General features: G+C 41.6%; 1 protein-coding gene across 3 annotated transcripts in view; it reads right to left on the bottom strand.

The window, feature by feature from the left end:
- The window catches only part of PUS7 (pseudouridine synthase 7), a 31,382-nt gene extending 23,368 nt beyond the window's left edge, over positions 1-8,014 (bottom strand). For 2 of the 3 annotated variants that reach the window (XM_081878490.1, XM_081878489.1), the window contains exons 1-4: positions 5,382-5,528; positions 3,615-4,013; positions 1,294-1,378; positions 1,084-1,185 (exon numbers count right to left, since the gene is read on the bottom strand). In XM_081878490.1, coding sequence (XP_081734616.1) covers positions 1,084-1,185; positions 1,294-1,378; positions 3,615-3,982 — 555 coding nt within the window. In that variant the 5' untranslated portion in view covers positions 3,983-4,013; positions 5,382-5,528. Of the gene's footprint in view, positions 1-1,083; positions 1,186-1,293; positions 1,379-3,614; positions 4,014-5,381; positions 5,529-7,736 lie in introns of those variants that run through there. The other variant, XM_081878491.1, reaches the window with a different exon arrangement.
- Positions 8,015-24,159: the final 16,145 nt, after the last annotated feature.

The following is a 24,159-nucleotide window of genomic DNA, read 5'->3' on the forward strand; positions in this document are numbered from 1 at the left end:
CTGCAATGAGCTCTAAGTGGGGCCTTTGAAGGTCACCTTTGAAGGTGACTCGGAAACTGCAATTAATCCAGAATGCGGCAGCTAGACTGGTGACTGGGAGTGGCCGCCGAGACCATATAACACCAGTCCTGACAGATCTGCATTGGCTCTCAGTACGTTTCCAAGCACAATTCTAAGTGTGGGTGCTGACCTTTAAAGCCCTAAACGGCCTCGGTCCAGTATACATAAAGGAGGGTCTCCACCCCACTGAGGTCCAGCGCCGAGGGCCTTCTGGAGGTTCCCTCCCTGCCAGAAGTGAGGTTACAGGGAACCAGGCAGAGGGCCTTCTTGATAGTGGCGCCTGCACTGTGGAACGCCCTCCCAGCAGATGTCAAGGCAATAAGCAACTATCTTACTTTTAAAAGACATCTGAAGGTGGCCCTATTTAGGGAAGTTTTTTTATGTTTGATGCTGTATTGTGTTTTTAACATTCAGTTGGAAGCCGCCCAGAGTGGCTGGGGAAACCCAGCCAGATGGGCGGGGTATAAATAATAAATTTTTATATTATTAAATTCACTTTTCTTTTTTTTCTTTTTAAATAATATTTATTACTTTTAAAGCTTACAAAAAAGAAAAGGAAGGAAGAAGACAAAAGAACAAAAAAGAACAAAAAAGAGAAAAAACAATACAATACATAAAATCACTTTTCTTGTCATCGTGTTATTCTTTTAACAGATCTAATCATTTAATCCCATTTTCATAATCCCTTAGAATAGTAAGGAGACCAATACACCAAACTACAAAAAAATACCACTCTCATTTGCCTTTAGGCAAGCAGGAGGGTATATTCCCAAGAGGAAAAGGCCTACTTTGCTCCTATATGTAAATTTAGTCACAAGAAGCATTGTTTACCAGTGTGATGATAAATGTAGAGGATTGTAGTTATTCCCAACTTTTCTGGAAATTTAAGTTAAAACACTTCATAAAAAAGCCTTGCAGCTTTTTATATACCCTTCACAGGTGCATAGTCAAACAAAATCAACTTCCATCATTTTGCCAACCATTAACTTGTTTATTTATTACCTCTGATATTTTGTCAATTACCTCAATGGCCACACTGCCTTCTTTATTTTTAAAAAGCTGGAGGTCTTCTAACCGCTGCTTGTCTTCAGCTGACAACACTGTGAAGATCTCCTCAGAAGGATCCTATAAACACCACAAAATGTTAAGTAGAAATCTGTGCAAATCTTTCAACCAAGATTTGAATTGTGGCCTTCCACATTTGATGATGGAAGCTAGGCGGAGAAAAGTTACCTCTTTATCTAAAGGCACAGAGAAGTCGTCCAAATGGATGGTTTGCCCATCTTTTCCTATTTCATGAACAACGAAATCTGAATATCTAAGTAGAAAACGAAACAGAACAGTCAACAGAGAATGGGATACAAATGTCAAACAAGAGCCTTTTCAGCTTAAATTGCAACCCTGAAGACACTTCTATACTTTTAAATTTGGGACAGGTCTATCAGCCCTTTCATACCAGAAACTAAAAAGGAGGAAACCAAAAAGAAGAAGAATCTTGCTTAAGGGGTAGGGTACTAAATGTAGGATTTATTCGACCACAGCAGTTTCATTTGCAAAAGGAACAAGCAGGAGAAACACAGTCTAATGAAGAGAAAGTATGGGCTCCCTAAAACACATAACTTACAGACTGAAAGCCTCACAGAGGCATACCAGTAACTGAACATGTTAGGAAATGCATACCAGTAACTGAATATTAGGAGATGCCCTGAATTAGAGGACCTTACGCATTATATCTTGTGCTGCCCCTTATATCTTGAAGCAAGTGAACGGTTTTTGACACCTATAATGATAAGGTCCCCTGGCCAGAATCCCTCTGACATGATTCTATATAGTGGTACCTCGGGTTACAGACGCTTCAGGTTACAGACACTTCAGGCTAACCCAGAAATAGTACCTTGGGTTAAGAACTTTGCCTCAGGATGAGTACAGAAATCGCGTGGTGGCAGCGCAGCGCAGGCCCCATTAGCTAAAGTGGTGCTTCAGGTTAAGAACAGTTTCAAGTTAAGAACGGACCTCCAGAACGAATTAAGTTCTAAACCCGAGGTACCATTGTATCTCCTTGCAGAGTATGTGACCTGGTGTGTAGCACTTTTTGCAACTGCCGTCAGGAAAATTAGAAAAAATTATATAGCCGAGATAGCTATCAACTGTAAAGGAGATGAATTTATTTGACCCCATCTACACCAAGCTCTTTCTCACTAAACTTTGTACATAATTGTCTATTGTATTATTTAACATTTCTTTTAATATATCAGCGGCCCCGCAGTGATTTTAGCTTATAATTATTGCCTAATGTTTTAATTTGTATATTAAGGAGTTTCTATAGCTTTGTGCAGATTAGGTCATGTTTTGACAATGCAGATGTTTTAAGTTTTTGTATCAAATTAGTATATATTTTACTGATTGACACTGCATACATTGCAGCAGCCTTTGGCTCTAAGCAATAAACTAGACTGACTGACTGAAAGCCAAAGTGGGAAATGTATATCCCCTTCCTCCTCCAAGTTATTTCCCTCTCTCTTCCTGGAATTAATTGTGTTTTCACCTTACACATCTGATCAGCAAGCCCAAGAGGCTCAGTGGATTAGACCACAGCGCCACCCACGTCCTGTATCAATACCAACCATGGTCAACAAAAATCAGAATTCCTCATGGCTGCAGTTTGCAAACCCACTTCAAGCTAGGATTTCAAATTCTTTTATTATAAAAGAAAACATGGCTTGTGCAGATGAACACACAACACAAGGACATGGTCAATGCTATGAGTTAACCCTCACATTTTTTACAGTATAAAGGGGAAATTGATCCAGAAAGGGGGAAAAGCGTGCATTCAAAAAGGCTTGTTCTCAGTTTACAAGGAGTCAACCTGACACCTGCAAAGAGTGGACCTGTCCGTTCTTAACCTGAAACTGTTCTTAAACTGAGGTACCACTTTAGCTAATGGGGCTTCCCGCCGCCGCCGCACAATTTCTGTTCTCATCCTGAAGCAAAGTTCTTAACCCGAGGTACTATTTCTGGGTTAGCAGAGTCTATAACCTGAAACATCTGTAACCCGAGGTACCACTGCATTTAAAATGCATCTCTGGGTTATTTGTGGGGCATAGGAATTCATTCATTATTATTTTTTCCAAAATATAGTCTGGCCCCTGACAAGGTCTGAGGGACAGTGGACCGGCTCCCTGCTGAAAAACTTTGCTGACCCCTGATATACATCTACCCCCTCCATCCGACTACAGATTTTGCAGATTGACGTGGTTACTTGCTTTATTTTCTAAGGCTACAATTCCCAGAGTTCCCTGTGAAGATGGACTGGACTGTTAAAACCACTCTGGGAATTGTAGCTCTCTGAGGGGACCAGAGTCTCCTAACAACCCTCAGCCCCTTTAATAAGCCACAGTTCCCAGGATTCTTTTGGGGGGGGGAGCCATGACTTTTTACCGCTTTAAATGCACTGTGCAGATGGGACCCATGTTAAAGCTGAACCAGCAAAAGGGGTTACTTAGTTAAGCATTGATCCATCCACAGGGTTGAGCAGCAGAAGAGTTAGTACTTACCTCTCTTTCAATATTCCAGAAAAGCCCCTGTGAGAACTAACAAACTTAGTTATGCCAACATCTAGCTCTGTCAAGCCATGCTTCATCATGTCTGCAAAACTCTCTGGGTCTCCTTCTCCATCAATTTCTTCCAATTCTTCCTCATCTTGGCCTGCACTTCCCTCATTAAGAACTATTTTTTTTGCTTCCTCAGCTGGAGGTTTGATGGGTTTGCGCTCTGCCTCAGCTTCAGTCTTTTGGTCAGTATTCTCTCTTTCTTTCAATGCTTCTTCCAAGACCTTCTGCCTTTTAATTTCATCCACGTTAGCCTCTTTGTCCTCAGAATGAGGACGCTTAAGGGATGCATTATCCATTTCTACAGCTTCCATTTTTAAAGCATAAAGTTGGTGGTATGAACTCCTGCAGAGAAAAAAGTAGACCATTTAACCCAAAAAGATATTCCCTGTATTTTTGTTTATTTATATATCACCATCTCATGACATATCAGTGTAGCGTACAGCAATATGTAGACAACAAAACATAAAGCACTGTTAAAAACGCTACTAAACTATTACTGAAACGATTAGCTCATCAAGAAAGTTTCAAACAGCTGCATCAGCCTGTAGGCACAGAAATATCTTCAAGATATACTTGGAAGTTAAAAGTCAGGATTCCTGCCCAATCTCTGCTGGAAGTGTGTTCCACATCATGGGACTAATGACACTAAATATCTGAATTCTAGTTAATGCCCGTCAGGCCTCTGTTACACAGAGGACAACTACGTGTTGACTGTTTTGTGTTACACCTATGCATTGTGTGTTCCACCCATGAAATAAAAAAACAACAACCTTCCAACAATGGCAAATGCATTCTTTTAACTGAACATGGCAGAGCAAGGTAGTTTTCCATTTCTTTTCAGGCACAGGACCATTGCCCTAGTAGTTTTATGAGACTATCAGAGGGAGAATATCATGAATGACTGCTACCCCACAAAAATATGCCTTTGCATCCTAAAATGAGGTGCATAGGCACAGGCCCGAAAAAGACACAAGAGGGAGAATGGGGAACAATAACACATCAGAGCGATGGATAAATTAGATCCCTACTTGACACCTAGTTTCTATGTGCAGATGATCTTCAATGTGTCCATCTACAGCTTGAAATGATATGGTCTAGGAACAGTTTTGCTGTGGGATGGGTAGATTTTTCTGGGTGATATTGAACTGTGTTACTCAGAGTAGACCCATGGAAATGAAATGTCCTATCTTAATTATGTTCGTTAATTTCAGTACATCTACTCTGAACAAACCTTAGTTTACTACCAGCTTCTAGACCCTAGCATGTCTTCCTGGTGGATCTGTAATTATCTGAAGTTATTTGCTCTTGATCTACACCGTAAGTGTCACCAGTTTCCCCCCCGTTGCTTGGATTCCACCCCCATCGCCAAGAAGATCTTCTGCCTTCTTTCTGGAACTCACAGTTTCTATCCAAATGCGATTTTGGTTTTAAATGCAGTGTAAGGTAGTCTCTATGGGGGTATATTGTATTTAATATCAGAGTTTTTATGGAGCTAACCAGGTTGGGATAGCAGGCTTGTTGGTTTTTGAATGTCTGATGTAGATTTTTTCAATTTCATTGTTCTGTATGGGACAATGACAATATAGATTATCGTATCGTACCTGGAGGTTGACAAAGAGTTAAAAACCATAAACCAGAGGAGAGTGAACAGGCTCCCTGAGGTGGAAGGGGAGAGCAAACTTGCTACAAGAAATAATACTGTTTACTCACTTTTTCAGAACAGGGTGCTTCAGTTGGAGCTTCAACTCTTGGATAGGCAAAGGTGGAAAATTATAGAAAAACAGAAAAGAATACCATGCTCTATGGAAACAATCAGTGATAAATACTTCCACACAAGTCCACAAAAAAAAAACAAAAAGACTTTGCATTCCCTTCTCTTCCTAAAATTTTTGAATATATTTGTCCTTTGAATCAGGTAAAGCAGCAGACCTGTTCCTTTGTCCAGAATATTTTCCCTCTACAGTAGGGGTGAGCAGAAGATTTGAGATTTACTGGTAGATCTCATCTGATCTGCAACAATTCCATTGCCCAACCCCTCAGGTTATTGAAATCCCTGATCAGTACTCAGATATAGATGTGCACCTTGTATATACAGGTGGCCGGGGAGGGCGGGGTATAAATAAAATGTATTATTATTATTATTATTATTATTATTATTATTATTATTGCAGTGTCTACAACCCCCCAAGTCAACATATTGCATATGGGTCCACCTTTAAGTTCCCAATGCACATCTGGCTCTTCTTGGTGTACCTTGGGATTTTAGTGGGGAAAACAAAGTAGATCCTACAAGTCTGAAATCTGCCCAAACTATAGCTCTGGCATGTTCAGGGCTGCTGTACACATACTGAGTTGTATCGAATATTAATCCTACTCTTAGTACTCCCACTTAAGTTACCAGGCATAACTAATTTACGTTTATTTATTTCAGTGGCTCTAGTCCAAATACAGTGGTACCTCGGGTTAAGAACTTAATTCGTTCTGGAGGTCTGTTCTTAACCTGAAGCACCACTTTAGCTAATGGGGCCTCCTGCAACCGCCACTGTGCAATTTCTGTTCTCATCCTGAAGCAAAGTTCTTAACCCGGGATACTATTTCTGGGTTAGCGGAGTCTGTAACCTTAAGCGCCTGTAACCTGAAGTGTATGTAACCCGTGGTACCACTGCATATTTAGTCAACGGCAACCCAAATATAATTAGTTGAATGCGCACTTAAGAGCATTATGTGCCTCCCCCCATGCTGTTCCCCTAACACCAATACAGTTTAAAAAATATAATCCGCGATTTCCCTCCTCGCTGGAAAGGCTGCACAAATTCAAGTTTGAAGTTGGCATTGCGCAACGTGCACCGATTTCCCAAAGAAATGTCATGGGCTGCATGGCAACGCTACGGGAGAATCGGGGCTCCGAGGGGCGGGGTCCCCGGACACGCCACGAGCCTGAAATCAAAGGAAGTGAAAACTTTCCCATTGCCATTTGGAATGTCAGGTGTCCCCTTCGTGCAACCGAGCGCACGCACGCGTGCACATCGCAGAAAGGCAGCTGGGCGGGGGCGCAAAAGGCACAGCTCCCCCCCCCCGTGGTGCCCACTTTCGAAGGAAGATTCTCTGAAAGCGCTTCGCCTCTGCGGGGGTCCACGCAGAAGAGGCACCGCAGAGGAGCCCCCTTTCTGGCGAGGGAGCCCCTCCTCGCCCAGTGGCGTAGCGTGGGGGGTGCAGGGGGGGGCCGGCTGCACCGGGCGCAACATCTGGGGGTGAGGGTTAGGGGGCGCAAATCCACGGGTTAGGGGGCGCAAATCCATGGGTTAGGGGGCGCAAATCCACGGGTTAGGGGGCGCAAATTACTTGCCTTGCCCCGGGTGCTGACAACCTACGCTACGCCACTGGGCACCGCAGAGGAGCCCCCTTTCTGGCGAGGGCGCCCCTCCTCGCCGGGTGGCGTAGCATGGGGGGTGCAGGGGGGCCGGCCACACCAGGCGCAACATCTGGGGGGTAGGGTTAGGGGGTGCAAATCCACGGGTTGGGGGCGCAAATCCATGGGTTAGGGGGCGCAAATCCACGGGTTAGGGGGCGCAAATCCATGGGTTAGGGGGCGCAAATCCACGGGTTAGGGGGCGCAAATTACTTGCCTTGCCCCGGGTGCTGACAACCCACGCTACGCCACTGGGCACCGCAGAGGAGCCCCCTTTTCTGGCGAGGGCGCCCCTCCTCGCCCGGTGGCGTAGCATGGGGGGTGCAGGGGGGCCGGCTGCACCGGGCGCAACATCTGGGGGGTAGGGTTAGGGGGTGCAAATCCACGGGTTAGGGGGCGCCAATCCATGGGTTAGGGGGTGCAAATCCATGGGTTAGGGGGCACAAATCCACGGGTTAGGGGGCGCAAATCCATGGGTTAGGGGGCGCCAATCCATGGGTTAGGGGGCGCCAATTACTTGCCTTGCCCCGGGTGCTGACAACCCACGCTGCGCCACTGGGCACCGCAGAGGAGCCCCCCTCCACCCCCCAACCCGGCCGGGCTCTCCCCCTGCGCCGGCATCCGCAAAGGGCGCTGCCCTAGAAACCTTGACCCACCTCTCGATCTCCCGGCTAGCCAAGGGAAGCGGGGCGCACGGCGCAGCCCCGTCCGGCGCCGAGCGAGCCTCGCCGCACACGTGCCCAGCTTGTCCACACGAACTAAAGGCCCGGGCAGCAGCGGCGGCAGGAGGAGGGGAAAGGGGCGGTCTCTCTCTCTTAGGCCCACAGGCTCTGGGCGAGCTGCTCAGGCTGTTCCGGTGCGCACCGGAGAAACGCGTGACGTGCGCCTTTGCGCGCCGGGCACAGCCCCGGCCAAGCAGCGCGCAGGGCTGCCTTCTCCTCCTTCTCCTCCTCCTCCTCTTCCTCCTCCGGCGCCTGGCTGGCTGCAGGCGCTATGGCTGCCTCGGGACAAGGATCGAGGGGGATCCGGCAGCGCTCGGAGGATCGGGCGCAGCTGGCGATCGGTTTGGCGAGCTCTGGCCTCGTGCGCCTCGCCGGGGGGACCGGGGCGCACCTAGGGGCCACCCTGCGGCGCGTAAATCCCAAGCGGGAAGGCTCCCCGCATTGACCCGGGAAGATTTCGCTTCGGAAAGCAATTGAAGAAACCTCTTCGGCCGCCGTAATGCGGATTTGTAGGCGAGCTCCTTCGGCGAGGGTTTCTCGAAGACTACGGGAGAGAGACGTAATCTGGTTCCAGGATGGAGAGACAAGGGGTGGCGCTTCTGCTGCACGCGCCTTTGCTCCCTGGGGGGATCTTCCCTCTTAGATTTTCTTTTTTCTTCTTCTTCTTTTTTTAAATGAATATTTATTAGCATTTTCAATAACAACAGAAAAACAAAAAATGACAAAAATACAAAAGTACAAAACTTAAAAACAATTAAAAACACATCAAATTTCAATTGCTTATTTTCTTTTAACTTGCTTCTCAGACCTCACACCTCCCCTTCTTGTATTCCAATTCAAATTATTAGCTCAGCAAATCCTTTTTACTTATTTCTCTTTTTTTTAAATAAATATTTATTAAAAGTTTTTTTTTAATTACAATACAAATAAAGAAACAAAGTAACACATATCATAAACATATTTTCTTAACTTCTTTGGACTTCCTCACATATCCCGCTCCTGCGTTCCTAATTTATAAAAATTTAACCAGCAATTTATCTCCTTAATTCCATTCTTGTTATCTAATCTTCCAATGTTGTGTCTCTAATTTTAGATATTTTAGATATCGTTTGTTCAAACCTTAAGAATTTAAATTTAGCCTAATGATTATCCAAAATTTGTCTTTTCTTAAATTTAACTTATCCTCATACTTCACTTCATCTAGCTTAATGGTGCCAAGTTATTTAAAATCTAGCATCCTTCTTAACATTCATACAATTTACAATATTTTTGTAGATAGATCTTGAATTTCTTCCAGTCTTCTTCCATCATCTCCTCTCCCAGGTCTCGGATTCTGCCAATCATCTCGGCCAGTTCCATATAGTCTATCAGTTGCATCTGCCATTCTTCCAGTGTGAGTAAATCTTGGGATTTCCAGTGCTTGGCAACGAGTATCCTTGCTGCTGTTGTTGCATACATAAAAAATGTTCGGTCCTCCTTTAACACCCTCTGGCCGACAATACCCAGAAGGAAGGCCTCTGGTTTCTTAGGAAAGGTATACTTAAATACCCTTTTCAGCTCATTATATATCATTTCCCAGAAAGCCTTCACTCTAGGGCAGGTCCACCAGAGGTGAAAGAACGTTCCTTCATTTTCTTTACATTTCCAACATTTGTTATCAGACAAATGGTATATTTTTGCAAGTTTGACTGGGGTCATGTCCTTTTTACTTATTTCTCAACTTTAACTTGATAATTTGTTTTAACATGTTATTATTTTATTTTTTCTCTTTCATCCATTTCCTCAATTTATTTTTACAAACCTTATTTTCATTTAATTTAGATCGTTTAAAAGACCAGTTTTAGCTTATCCAAACTTAAACATCAATACTTATACATCAATACTCATTCTTAAGCATTTTTCCTAAAGTCGACCAAAATTCCCTTCCACGACTTTCCCAATTTTCATACGGATAACAAAACAGAATAAAAACAAAACAAGTTATAATTATATACCCTTTGCATTCCCAAACTCCACCCACCCCCTTCCCGGTTCCAGTCCCCAGCAAGTGTCCATCAGTCTCAATATACTATTAGCCTGGAGATCTCACGTCCAAGGCTCTTAAATCTCTCTCAGTTCCTCTCTGCCAGCCTCTTTGATAGTCCTCAATGTTGAACCCCAAATCTCGGAGATGCTCCGGCCCAACAGGATCCATGTTTCTTCCAGCCAGACCTCCATACTTAAAAGTAAGGCCTATGGGGGATTTTCTTTTTTTTCCTTTTCTTTTTTTCCCCAAACAATTTTTTATTGGTTTTCACAACATTATAAACAAACAAGCACATAAGACAAACAAACATAAATCATAGCCTTATTGAAAATTACACTTATTAACATTGTTAAGTGACTTCCTCGCTTCCCCTTGGTTGCATAGCTTTTTAACGGTTTTACAAATCACAGTTCTTATAAAATTTAACTTAAACATTAACATCCTTAGATCTTCACATTATGAAATTAAACATATTAATTCATCGCTTAACATAAATAAAATCCTAAGCCAATTAAGTATCTGCAAGCAGTTTTCAGTTAATTTAACTTAACATACAGTGGTACCTCGGGTTACATATGCTTCAGGTTACAGACGCTTCAGGTTACAGACTCCGCTAACCCAAAAATATTACCTCGGGTTAAGAACTTTGCTTCAGGATGAGAACAGAAATTGTGCTCTGTCGGTGCGGCAGCAGCAGGAGGCCCCATTAGCTAAAGTGGTGCTTCAGGTTAAGAACAGTTTCAGGTTAAGAACAGACCTCCGGAACGAATTAAGTACTTAACCCAAGGTACCACTGTATTTAACTAAGTAATAATTAAATTTAATCCACTGTTCCTGATACTCCTCCTTCTTCTGGTCGTGGACTCTTCCGGTTAGGTCGGCTAGCTCTGATAAACCCATCATCTTCATCTGCCATTCTTCTATCGTTGTTAATTCTTGGGTTTTCCCCTTTTTAGCTAACAAAATACGAGCAGCAGTTGTGGCATACAAAAATAATTTAACATCTTTCTTCGGCAATTCCAAACCTGTTATTCCAAGAAGAAAGGCCTCTGGTTTCTTTATAAATGTTTATTTCAACATTTTTTCAAAAATTCATTATAAATCTTTTCCCAGAAGTCTTTCACCTTGGGACAGGTCCACCACATATGATAAAAGGTTCCTTCCTTTTCTTTACATGGATCTTCCCTCTTAGAACTGCAGCAGGTTGCCTGAGTATGTAGGCTGCTTGAGACAACTCTCACACCAATTTGCAGGATCATCATTATTTTTTTTTATTATCTATACCCCGCCCATCTGGCTGGGTTGCCCCAGCCACTCTGGGTGGTTTCCAACACACATAAAAACAGGATTCCAATGACACCTGCTTCATTCATAGCTACTATACCTCTAACCTCCGTCCAGCTGAGTTTACAGCGGTTGGCAGCACCTCTCAAGAGGTGTCTTTATCCCCTGCTGAAGATACCAGGGGCCTTCTCATTTGATTTGATTTATTGTGTTTCCTTGCCGCTTTTCATTGAAATGAATTTTACAGCAGCTTACAAACATTAAATAACAATAATGTAATAAAACATAATGGAAAAAACGCCCATGATTTACAAAGTAATTAACATCATGCATGAAACAATTGCAATCTATAAAACGCTATTAACACAGCAGCAACTAAAAAAATAAGCCAAACATCACAATTGCAGCAAAAGGCGCATTAACACGATTAGCAATTGATAATGCTGTTTTATAGATGATAAATGCCATAACAAAAAGGCAACTAATTGATATGGCATTTATAATCGATAAAACAGCGTTAACAAAAGGGCAACTAAAAAAATAAGCTCAGCATTGTTAAGTTCATATGCAATCTATCCATGCCCCCCGTGATTCATAATCTTTCTATTCAGTTCACTAAAATACACATAAAATACTCATAATGCCCATGGTTAAGACAGCTCATCCAAATGCTACGTGGGCTGGGGTCCTCTGGTCCTCCATGATATTGAAACGAGTGACCCAGTTCAAAATATGTATTTTTAAAGTTCTGTTTAATAAGCAGGGTACAAGGTGGTAGACAGAACTCTAGTTAAGTTGGTCAACTCTGGAGGGCTTCCCATTGGCTTCTCATGCATGAAGATAACCAGCCTTGGTCTCTTATCGGGTACAGTGGCTATCTTTGGTCATCATTGTTTTCTTCACATAATGAAATGTTCTTCACATAATGAAATGTTCCGTTGTTTTTTAAGAGTGACTGCCCTTTTGCCACTCTGAAGTATTGCTGGCATTGCATTCGTAACAGACCTTGTCGGAAACATGTAAGCACGGACAACTGGTCTATATACAAATTAAAAGAAGAAAGACCTTTACAGTTCTCTATAGTCTTATTGCCATTTTAAATTAGGTTTGTAGCAAAGTGAAGAATAAAGAACTGTTAATGCATTTTAGTGGGAGGAAGCAAAAGAAGGGAGGCCAGGTCTTCCAGAATGCAGTGAGTGGGAACATAATCTGTAGAATATTGGCTGTGTCTATCGCAGCTTTTTCTCTGAGTGGGGTAAGACAAATTAACTGTCAAAACACAGGCAGGAAAAATAGCCTGTGTTTCTAAGTGGAAGTATTCCTATACTGCCATATAATAAAATGGCAAGGCAGTGCACCATATTAAAACATAGAAGACCTGCTTATTGCAGTCTTCTATATCCGACTTTTCTACACTATGTGTCATTGAGGTAACTAAAGATTACTAAAAGTTTATTGTAGGGGAATGTCTTGGAAGAATATGATTATCTTGGTTCCAACTTTTCTACACCATGTGTCATTGAGGTAACTAAAGATTACTAAAAGTTTATTGTAGGGGAATGTCTTGGAAGAATATGATTATCTTGGTTCAAAACATGCTATTTCCATGCAAATCCTAATGGTCACACTCCGGCCAAATACATGTCCTGCGAAAATATATACCAAAGGTATATTTACATGCCACTTCAGAGGTAATATGCTACAGATCTTTCCAGCATTCATATGTTTAGCGAGATGGTACCTACTATGTTGGACGGTGGTGCTGTGGTCTAAACCACAGAGCCTAGGACTTGCCGATCAGAAGGTCGCGGTTCGAATCCCCGCGACAGGGTGAGCTCCCATTGCTCAGTCCCTGCTCCTGCCAACCTAGCAGTTCCAAAGCACGTCAAAGTGGAAGTAGATAAATAGGTACCACTCCGGCGGGAAGGTAAACAGCGTTTCCGTGTGCTGCTCTGGTTCGCCAGAAGTGACTTTGTCATGCTGGCTACATGACCCAGAAGCTGTACGCCGGCTCCCTGGGCCAATAAAGCAAGATGAGCGCCGCAACCCCAGTGTCGGTCACGACTGGACCTAATGGTCAGGGGTCCTTTACCTTTACCTACTATGTTTAGGATTTTTACCTATTAACCTTTAGATCTGCCTTTGTTTGGAAAGCAAGTTGTCCTTCCATTCCATAGTGCCAAAGAACAAGCAATGGAGAACTAAAACAGCAGGTACTCCTTTCGGGGTTGCCATATGTCCTCATTTCCAGGGCACATCCTCTTTTGAATGGATAAAGTCGTCATGTCGATCCAAAAGTGGAAGTCGGCAACTGTGTCCTCTTTTTCTCTTCAGAATATGGCAACCCTATCAACGTCAGCTGTTTATTCTGAGAAGCAGACCAATTTTTGTCAAGCTTCAAAGACAGTTCAGCATCTATAAATCTTGGATGGTATCCAGCTAAAACATGCTTGGTGTAGATCCTTTTAAATCAATGGATTTCAGTGGACCTACTCTGAGCATGACTGAATTGGAAGCGAACTCTTTTCTGACAACACAGTAGCGTCTTGACAATGCCCATTATATCCGATAAATCTAAGTGTATGTTTTGGATTTCTTCTTGTTCCTCATATACTCTGGTATTTCAATAAGATGTTGGTTGATTCATTTAAGGCAGGCCAGGCATTGGCCCCAATCATTATCCAGTTCATTGTCAACATGATTTTCCAATGTAATCTGGACTTAACCTATGTAGTACAGAAGCTTGTGCAAGTCTTCCACCCTTTTTTCTCAATAGATTTCCTTTTAGGCTCCTGGGAGTCTGCCGCCTCCTTCAAGCATAGGCCTCTGGCCCCATCTGGAAATAGTGTTCTACATTTCCCATATATTTAATGCAAATGTATGCAAATTCAATCTACATTTCCTGTCTCTCTTGCATAATGCTTTTTTTTTTTTTAAGTATCTGAGGCTTAAGTAAGGGAATTAAGTATGAAAAGTGTATCATGCATAAAAATGCCTTAATGTAGATCTCATTCACACTGCTAGCCTTAGAAAAGTGGTGTAATGTAATGTTTTTATTACGTCTATTTAAAAATAAGGCCTGAGGCTAGAACTGTCAAAACAAACAGCAGCCCTGCTTACTCCTAAATCAGACTGTGGTGGCGGCGACTACTTCATAAGAGAGTGCATGATCCAGTAAAAGTTGTTGTTCCATTCATTTTAATTAAATAGTTAAGTACATAAATCTCTGCCATTGAAATGATAGGATTTTAAAGTGCACAGCTTTGGCTAGGTAGGGGGGTCACCAACCCCAGTACCTGTGAACACCATGGTACCCACAAAAGCCTTCATTGGTGCCTCTTGCAAGGACCCCAGACTCTGAGTTTTCATTTAAAAAATAAAATAAAATCTGTAGCCCTCCTAAAAGGAAAGTTACGAAGCAAAATGTCCAGGTACCCTTCTAAGCAATTTCTGTGAAATGAGCCACATGGCTGCTCCCACATTTCATGTTTTTAGCTAATGAATGTAGAGAGAGCTGTGACTGAGGACCAAGTTCTTTGGACCCCAGGTGACAGGAATCCCTGCAGTACTAAAACAGTACTGCTGTTTCTCCCTCCCCTTTAGTGAGCTTTCTTGCTTCTGTCTTATGTTCTGTTTCTTGATTCTATGTGTTTGCTGCAGTATTTGTTTTGTTTTGCTGCCTACCAGCTGCATCAAGCAATTGGCAAGCCCTACTTGAGAGGCTTTTTCAATAGGTGTGTTTGGAGTAGGGAAAGAAGGACGGGACTTTGTTGTGCACTGACCATGTGAACAGTCGGAGCTGGCTTGCTTGAGAAACTATGAAAAAATGGTGGTAGAGGAAGAAACGCAAGAATGCTCCCATTGCTGCATTGTCTATTTTGCTGCCTGCCAGTATGTGGAGCACACAGCTCTTAAAGATAGGTGAAAACATAGCAACCCTTTCTTGTTTCTTATAGTAGAAATTGTTCCAAAGTTGTTTTTGCTGGCGTGGGGGGGGGGAGTGTAGTGTAGAGGCATCATAATGATGATAGAGATAACAATTATAATCTTTTCCCTGGTTGTTACCATGTGGTGTTGTTTTTGCAGGTGGAGGTATTTCAGAGGCATCATTATTATCACCACTATTTCCTCTTGTCTGGCTCCCAATATGTTTGGGGAGGGGAGAACACAGTGCAAAAGCAGCAGCAATATTACTAGTATTGTTCATCTACCACTCTTTATATATATTTTCTGTGTAATTTCCTTGTACTTCTTTTACATTTCATAGCGATAGTAGCAGCAAACAAACAAACTTCCTAGCCAGCATTATGTACAACTTTTTATTTGTAACTATGCATGTGTATGCTGTAGCATGCTGTAGTAATTCAAAATAATTTCTGGATTCAATTATATTTTATTTTCTAACTCTAATTTACAGCAGCACGCCAGTAACAGACAGCATAACAACTCAGCAGTATCTGGCAAAGAAGAAAGTTGTTCAAACTTATTTTTGGGGGGAAAAATAAAAATGTTTTTCCATATTACAACCCTTTTATGTTTCCATTTATTTTCTTTCTTTCTTTGCTCTTTTGGAGGCAGGAGCCATTTTGTGTTTGGCCACAACCCTGGCAGCAGCCATTTTGTGATTGGTGCCCTTTGCACTTTCCAAAATTTCAGACACAAAAGGGTTGATAAAAATCAGATAAAATATATACGGGTGAAAGCTAATAATCTGACTGAATATTATATATGCTGATTAATATTATTTAGATGTTTTAAAAATTTACTCAATACCTAAATGGCTCTGGGATTAAAGTATAGAAATAAATCACATAACATAGAGATAACATGCAACATTAAAACATGGGAGGACTAAGATAAGCAAAGGGAATTCAACTACAGGGAACCAAATTATAGTAGATAACCTGCATAACAGCATAAAGTAATTATATTTGCCTGGCTAAAATTAATGGCCAGAGTTACATCCATCAAAGTCCAAAGTTTTATTGCAGCAAAAGCCAGCGACACAGAACACCACAGAGTTACATCTAGATTTCATTGGCTTCTTCAACATAGGCCCTTGTGGTTGGAAAATCCACCGTTTTGCCAGATGAGGTCACAATGGTGTTGAGTCAACAGGTAGATTGTGGTCCGAATGGTCAAGATCTCTCTGGGGAAGGCTAATGCACCCCTTCAAGTCTATACATAGTACAAACCATGTTTGCTAACAAAGCTTTCATGAAAAAATGCCAAAAAGGAAAGTGACAACAACCCCATCTGCTCTTCTTTGAACTCGTATATATGACAATGCAATACCACAGGTAAGTGATCAGCATTGAGAGGTCAAGCAATTTCCTTCCCATCCCTGCTGATAGTGCAAATATGGGGGGGGGGGTTGTTTGCATTGATATGAATTTACTGCTTTGAGAAAATTGTAACATAGTGATAACTTGTTTATCCATATGACAATCTTACCATAATCCTTGGTCCTTCCTTCAGCCAGCTTCTTATGCACTTCTTAATTACACTGCCAATTACCTTTGCTAATGTAAGGATCTGCAGTCGTGTAAATAGACTAGATGCCATTTTGGTCTCCTTCCAATCCAGCAATTTTTATTTCTTTTTTATTTGTATAAAATATCTCAGTGTCAATCAACAGGATTAGTCAAAGTCCCAAGGTTTATTACGTAGTCATATATTTCAAGGACGGAATACAAAGCCACAAAACGCCTTGTGATACCACATTATATCAAGAAGTTCTTTTTACAGATTTAGTTGTGATTTATTTATTTTGCATTTGAACAAATAAAAATGGCTGCTACTGCAATCAGAAAGGATTGGAGGCATTAAAAAATAAAGTAAAGCTCCCACGGCCTCCAAAATCTTGGGAGAATAAATACGTCTTCACCAAGCGGTGAAAGTCCATCTGTGGCATGGCTATCTGTGTTCTATGGGGAGGGAGTTCCATAGCTGGGGGGCCACCACGGAGAAGGCCTTGCTCCAGGTTCCCGGAGTATCACACCACTTGGTGATACTACAAGCAGCCTTCCACCCCACCCCCCAATACTAGGACTTGGACTGGTGGATATGGAGAGAGGCATTTCAATAACTATGTAAGGGGATAATAATAATTTTTAAAATACAGTGGTACCTCGCAAGACGAAATTTTTTCATCTTGCGAAGCACAGATTTTGGAAAAGCTTCAAAAATCACCAAAGTCTTCAAAAACCTCAAAAAAGGCTACCACACCACGTGCTATGAGTTGCTCCTCGAAGTCAAGTCGCAACTGCACCCCCTGAATGCACGGTTTTAAGAAAAAGGAAACAAACTTGCAAGACAAAGGAAACAAACTTGCAAGACGTTTTCGTCTTGCGAAGCAAGCCCATAGGGAAATTTGTCTTGTGAAGCAACTCAAAAAACGAAAAACTCTTTCGTCTTGCAAGTTTTTCGTCTTACGAGGCATTCGTCTTGCGGGGCACCACTGTACATCTTTTTCTAGGCCGTGTGTTTGGAGGACCAGCTTACCCATGGGAAAAATAAGGAAAGGAATGGACATACATAAGCCACACACTGGTGAGAGAAAAGGAGGGGCAGAGTTACACATGGAGGGAGAATTAAGCTCTAAGAGAATGCAGAACTGCAAGCCATGCCCAGGCTTTCACACAGTGCCACACTTGGATAATTCAGCTTAATAAGATACGAATGAGCTTCTTAGCCCTTTGCACAAATCAGCATACAGAACAGGAAGTCTTTCATTAACAAAAGTTTTTGGTCCACACTATTCAGTTTTATTTATTTGTATAAAATAGTATACTGTTTGTCATTTATACATACATACATTGCATACATAATTTGGTTAACAACTTTAGAACAAGCCAGAATATTAAACCATAGATTGTATTTGTCTTAATATCCCGCCTTGTTCCAAAACTGCTAACCATAGTTTATTGGATCGGATGAACTAGGAAAGTACAGTGGTACCTCGGGTTACATACGCTTCAGGTTACATACGCTTCAGGTTACAGACTCCGCTAACCCAGAAATAGTGCTTCAGGTTAAGAACTTTGCTTCAGGATGAGAACAGAAATCGTGCTCTGGCGGTGTCGCGGCAGCAGCGGGAGGCCCCATTAGCTAAAGTGGTGCTTCAGGTTAAGAACAGTTTCAGGTTAAGAACGGACCTCCGGAACGAATTAAGTACTTAACCCGAGGTACCACTGTATTGTCTTTGTAAAACGCAGACTGCTAGCTCCCACTCTGAAGGGAGAAGTCCAAGAGACTTATTAATAGCTTGGTTTATTAAGCTTAGACATGGCCATCTGAACTCTCACAGTACAGAGTGCCTTTGTGGCTGTGATCTTACAGTTGCCACCGCCAGACCAATTAAACTAAAAATGACATTAAATATAATTGTGGCTGGTGTCTGCCTAGTTTTTGTTGCTAAAGGCAGGCATTGATGGAAATAAGAAAGTGTAGATCTAAAACTGCACCAGATAAAGTTAGAATCGGATGGAAATTAATTCTTAGTGTCACATTTCATATTTAGAAACACTAATAAGAGATTACTTTGTTTTGAAATGGAAGTTGCTGTAGGAGTACAGAGAATTTTCAATGCCTGGAGGCAGAGAGCTGCTGTTTTCCCCAGTTATGTGAAACTGACTAAGTTCATTCATAAGTGATCTTTATAAATACTTAAAAGAGGATTTTTACTGCTTATGAACGCACAATAGTTAGACGTTTTCCATTCTAAAGTTTAGTTGCAAGGCCTCCTCATTTATTGCTTGCATAACATTAGATGTAGCTGCAGTCACTGTCATGAATGGCATGTTAATTGACTGCTCCTGTTTGTTTATACATGTATCACAGTAACTGGTTTATATTTGAGTTAAAGAAGGTTGCCCTGCTTTGATAAGCCAAAAGCAGACTTTGAGAGCCAAACTGTTGGATACTTGTAGGGGGAAAAGCATCAGTATCCAGACTGTTCAATAAATTAGCTTGAGATCTTGATGCTACAAGGGCCTCTTAGCTACATGAAATGGGAAACTATTTGATAGGTGACGTTTTCATGAGAAGTACCTTGTATTTCTCTGAGCAAATGCAAGGTTTATTTCTTTTACTACTGCTATACCAGCAGCAACACTATAGCCAGAAAAAGTAGGCTGAGACCCAGGAATTAATAATACTTCATCATTTGTCCCTGAAAACTGAACCTACAGTTCAGTTCTCGTTACAGATAGGTAGCCGTGTTGGTCTGCCATAGTCAAAACAAAAAATTCCTTCCAGTAGCACCTTAAAGACCAACTAAGTTAGTTCTAGGTATCTATACCTAGAACTAACTTAGTTGGTCTTTAAGGTGCTACTGGAAGGAATAGTTCAGTTCTGTGCATTGTAGTTACCATGGCTAAAGCCCATTTTTTGAAATGAGGAAATAAGGGGTGAAGTTAATGGCCCTCTGTGTGGGTGCTCCACCCTTTCGGATCCACCCGCTCCTGCTTAAAATAAGATAAAACCTTAGTCTGCAATTGTATGTTCACTTACTTGAGAGTATGGGGTGTGTTACTTAGCACAGACAGGAGTTAAAACCAGTTATGTAGATCCCATTAAAAACTCGTGCTAGTTTTTGAAGAAAGCATGGCTCATAAAAGTTACTTGTGTTGTTACATTGATGCTATTATTTTAGGGATAAGGTTGTATAGTTATGAGATTTTGCATGCATCTAGATCGTGCAGCTGCTGCACACATTTCTTCTATAATATAATATGGCTTATATATTGGCTTAACTTTTATGGTTTAATTTTGATGTGGTTTAAACACTGGAAAACATATAAGCAGTCTTTAATCTTAACACTTGCATTGCAACATGTAAGGTTGCTAACAAGACTATATTTAAGTGCCCTCAACCATAACTGATATACCATTTTTATTTCTGGAAAAATGCCAAATGTTGAGAATTAGGACTTGTTTTCTTCATACTGCACACTACATTACAGGTCACGTTCTGCAGAGATTACTCTTTTTTTAAAGGATCTACCACAGTATCACTGTATAAAGTAGCAATTTTAATTGTACAGCATAGCACTTGAGCCACAGTAGCAGGCGTTGTTTTGCCCCCTTACTTACAAGAAGGCCCCATCTATTTATCTACTTCCATTTTATTTGTTCTTTAAAAACATTACTATAACCTGTAATCAGCACGAAATAGGTGGAGCACATGTCTCTCATCATAATACTTTTTTCTAAAATCATCCAAGTAGGCTTTCAGAAGAGCCACAATACCACCAGCAAGCCACTGTAAGATTTTTTAAAAACAAAACAAACAAAACAATGTATTGTTTTACTGTGGTGACATCTCATTAGAATCCCAATTCCGACTCTTTTCATGCCTGCAGAGACGCAATATTTTACATATGTGCAATGGAGTAACAAAGTCTCTGTCTCAGTTCCAAGTACAAACACATTTTTAAATTGTTATATTAATTGCAGCCTTTCACCAAACTGGTTGCAAGAGTTCTTCAAGCCAGGTTGACATAGAGTAACTGTAGGCATGGAGCTAGTCACTGGGAATGAAAAATTGCCAACTCTTTGTACATATAGCAGCTCTTTGTCACCACAGATGCATATAATAGGCATGGAAATGAGCAAAGAGGGAGGCTGTGGAAGAGAAGGGTGTTGGACTGGCATGCTAATGAGGAATTTCATTCCTTCATTTAGGAAACTCTCATTTGCACTTCACATCTGTTCAACTAGTAAATAAATACTGTGGTCAAGATCCTTTATGTTTGCCCAGCAACTTGTACAGAGTTTCTCTCTTTGCTTTTAACCACAGCCCCTTCTGAAAGTCTCCTGGGGCTCAAAAACAGTTTCCTTAAGGCAGGATACATGGTCCCGATCCAAAAAGTTTTGGTCAGGTCAGGCAACAGTTGAAAATGCATTTGGGCAGCATTTTCCATGGGCAAAGTATTCTCTAGTCACCAAAGTCAAGTTAAGCACACTTGAGACTACAGTGGTACCTTGGGTTACAGACGCTTCAGGTTACAGACACTTCAGGTTACAGACTCTGCTAACCCAGAAATAGGTTAAGAACTTTGCTTCAGGATGAGAACAGAAACTGCGCAGCAATTATTATCAAAAGTAATACAGTGGTACCTCCGGTTAAGAACAGTTTCACGTTAAGAACGGACCTCTGGAATGAATTAAGTTCTTAACCCGAGGTACCACTATATTACTTTTGATAGGCTTTAAACATGTTGGATGTTGGCCCGTTATGTTGTAACTCCTCGCAAATCCTGTGCACTTTACTGAAGACAAGGAGTGGATGTTGATACAGTATTTATACAGTTTCAGCCACACAATGCAGGAAACCGTGACAGTAAAAAACAGTGGAAAACAAGGACACACTAGTTGGCATTACAAGCAGATTGCAAACCAATTTAACAGTTGTGGTTGTCCCTAAGGAACTTAGGACACTATAGTTTTGTAGAGGTTAAGCATCTGTTAGACATCCCAGGGCCTCACATATAATAGTGATTAAACTGCTTTAAATATGCAGTGTCTTCAGGTTCTTACAGAGTAAACAGGGTCATTATTGTAAATGAAGAAAAGCAGTGTGTGGGAGGATTATGATGCTTTAAATTTTAAATGTTGGACTGCAGTTATCAATTCACAAATACAGGAAGGATCTATTGAATTTTGAATTTAATGGGGCAAGCCTGAGTTACTTAGTTTGAGGATTATGCTTTAGTTTCTAGCCTTCATGGATCTAGAAAAAAGTGCTGACCCATAACCTAAAAACTAGGTTAATGATCCTGTGGGGTTTTTTTTGGTAGCACTAGTTTGAAATAGTACAACTTTAAAGTGGGAGAGAATCTAGGACGGTCTTAAGACAATTTAGATCCTTTAAGAATAAAGAAAAATGTCTTCCTAATTGGACTGCTCCTGTGATAGTGGATTTAGGATAACTTGGTTGTTCTGGCAGCTGTGGCCAGGCTGCTTATATATTCAATATGGCCTTTTGATGTGTCCTGTTTTAATCACTATGGCAGACCATAGCTATGTATTACAGTTCAGTTAAATATGTGCTAATGTGGCTTGTATTATATGTATTATATGAGCACCAAAGTAACTAAAAGTGTGAAGTTCAGATTAAAACCTCACCTCCGCTATTAGCTCACTGGATGACCCCAGGCAAATCACAAGTGTTTCAGCTCCTGAGTCCTCACTCCCCGTATGGGGACAATTTCTTATATGTTTGTTTAAGAACCAAAATAATGCATGCTAAGCATGTTGAACACTTTACCTGCACTGCATAAATGCAAGGTATGATCACACTGTATTAGTAGCTATTTTGGGATACCAATAGGGTTGCCACTCGTCCCTAGAAAATCGGGATTGTTCCTTTTTTGGACAAAAGTGTCCCCTTTTCCATTTGGACTTCAAACAGAATGCCTTTCCCACATTTTTGAGGTCCTCCTCCTCCTCCAAACTGCGAGGGCAGAAGGTGGGTCGGACAGCTCTTGCCCTTTTCATGGTTGTGATGAGTTGACAGAAAAACACCAAACCCTCCCTAAACTCTACAGTGCCACTTGTCTTCCTTTTATCCTTGCAATGATGCCGACCTTCCTTTGTAGGTGGGCCAGAGGCGAAGACTGAGAGAGAGAGAAACGTGGGGCTACCAGGACGCCTCCTCTTCCACCGTGCAAAGTCCATTCCTTAGTACATTAAAATTGCTTCTTGTGTTTTCAAAATTCATTTTTCAGCTGTCTTAGAAGGATGTAGGGTGTAAAAACAACTTATGGAGCTCTTTGGTCATTCCAATTAAGCCTTGGGCCAATGTTGGTATTGTATATTGATGGCCAAACTAGACTAGATGATGGAAATGGGTGACTTGATCTTCTGTGGATTTTCCCAAAGCTAACAGGGAACATGGGGGTGGGGAATTGGAATGACAATTCAGATCAGACCACACACCCTTTCCTCACATGTAACTTCCCCTCATGGGGCAAACAGCAACTTTAGGAGGCAATTTAATTTGGGGAAATGGCATAGGTGATTCCTAACCTTAGTACTGTGGTCCAAAACCAAACCTGGACATCTGCACCTGCTGTTGTACCTTTGACAAAACTCACAAAGAGACCCAGGGCACTTCCAGGTGATCTCTTTATTGAATAATCAACCTGGTTTGTTTGTAGGGAGGTTGGATGATCTGGCATCAAAGCAAATGTTATTTCTCACTTTACAGTGCATTTTCCTGGCATTGCACAAGACCTGCCAATCAACTGTATATGAGCAAACTTACTTTGCCAGCATATAACGGAATACCACCTGAAAATAGCAACAATCTTGAAGTACCTGTATTCCCACTCATGGATCTTCTGGCATCTTAAGTATTTTGACCCTCACACAGGTGACAGCTGAGATTGGGGCCCTACTGCCATCAGGCAAGGTGGCATTGCTCAGGTAGTATCATCATCATCAACCTTTTATTCGACCGTCAGTCAGAAAAAAAAATACAAATACATTTGTCAATACACAGTTAAAACATCCAAGAAGATTTTAGAGCTTAGCCAACACTAAAAGGGCTAAACAGATAGCCCCATGTCAATACAGTCAATTATGGTCTTGCGACGCTTAAAGGCTAAAAAAAGAAATTTGGCCACCAAGAAAGGTATAGCTCTAGTGACATTATTCAGCAAGTATAAAACCTGGTTTTCTCCGGGTAGGAAGCTAAGTTGACATAGGAGTGGGTCTATAAAGTTTTGTCTAAGCTCTGCATAAGAAGGGCAAGTCAAGAGAATGTGTTCGGTGGACTCAACCACACCGATAGCACAATGACAGGTTCTCTGGGCGTATGGTACTCCCCTGTACCTTCCCCACAATATCGCAGAGTCAAGGACTTTTAATCTAGCCGCTGTAAGAAGTCTGCGGTATTCCACATAGTGGATTTCTGCAAGGTAGGGGGCTGGTATGGTCTGATAAATCTGGTTCCCTAGGAACATCCCAGGTTTTACCTGGGCTATGTCCTCTTGTCTGGCAATATCACTCAGTCTCCGGGAGATCACATCTCTAGCTTGA

Source organism: Podarcis erhardii, assembly GCF_964252035.2.
Source record: "Podarcis erhardii genome assembly, chromosome: 10".
Classification (NCBI taxonomy): domain Eukaryota; kingdom Metazoa; phylum Chordata; class Lepidosauria; order Squamata; family Lacertidae; genus Podarcis; species Podarcis erhardii.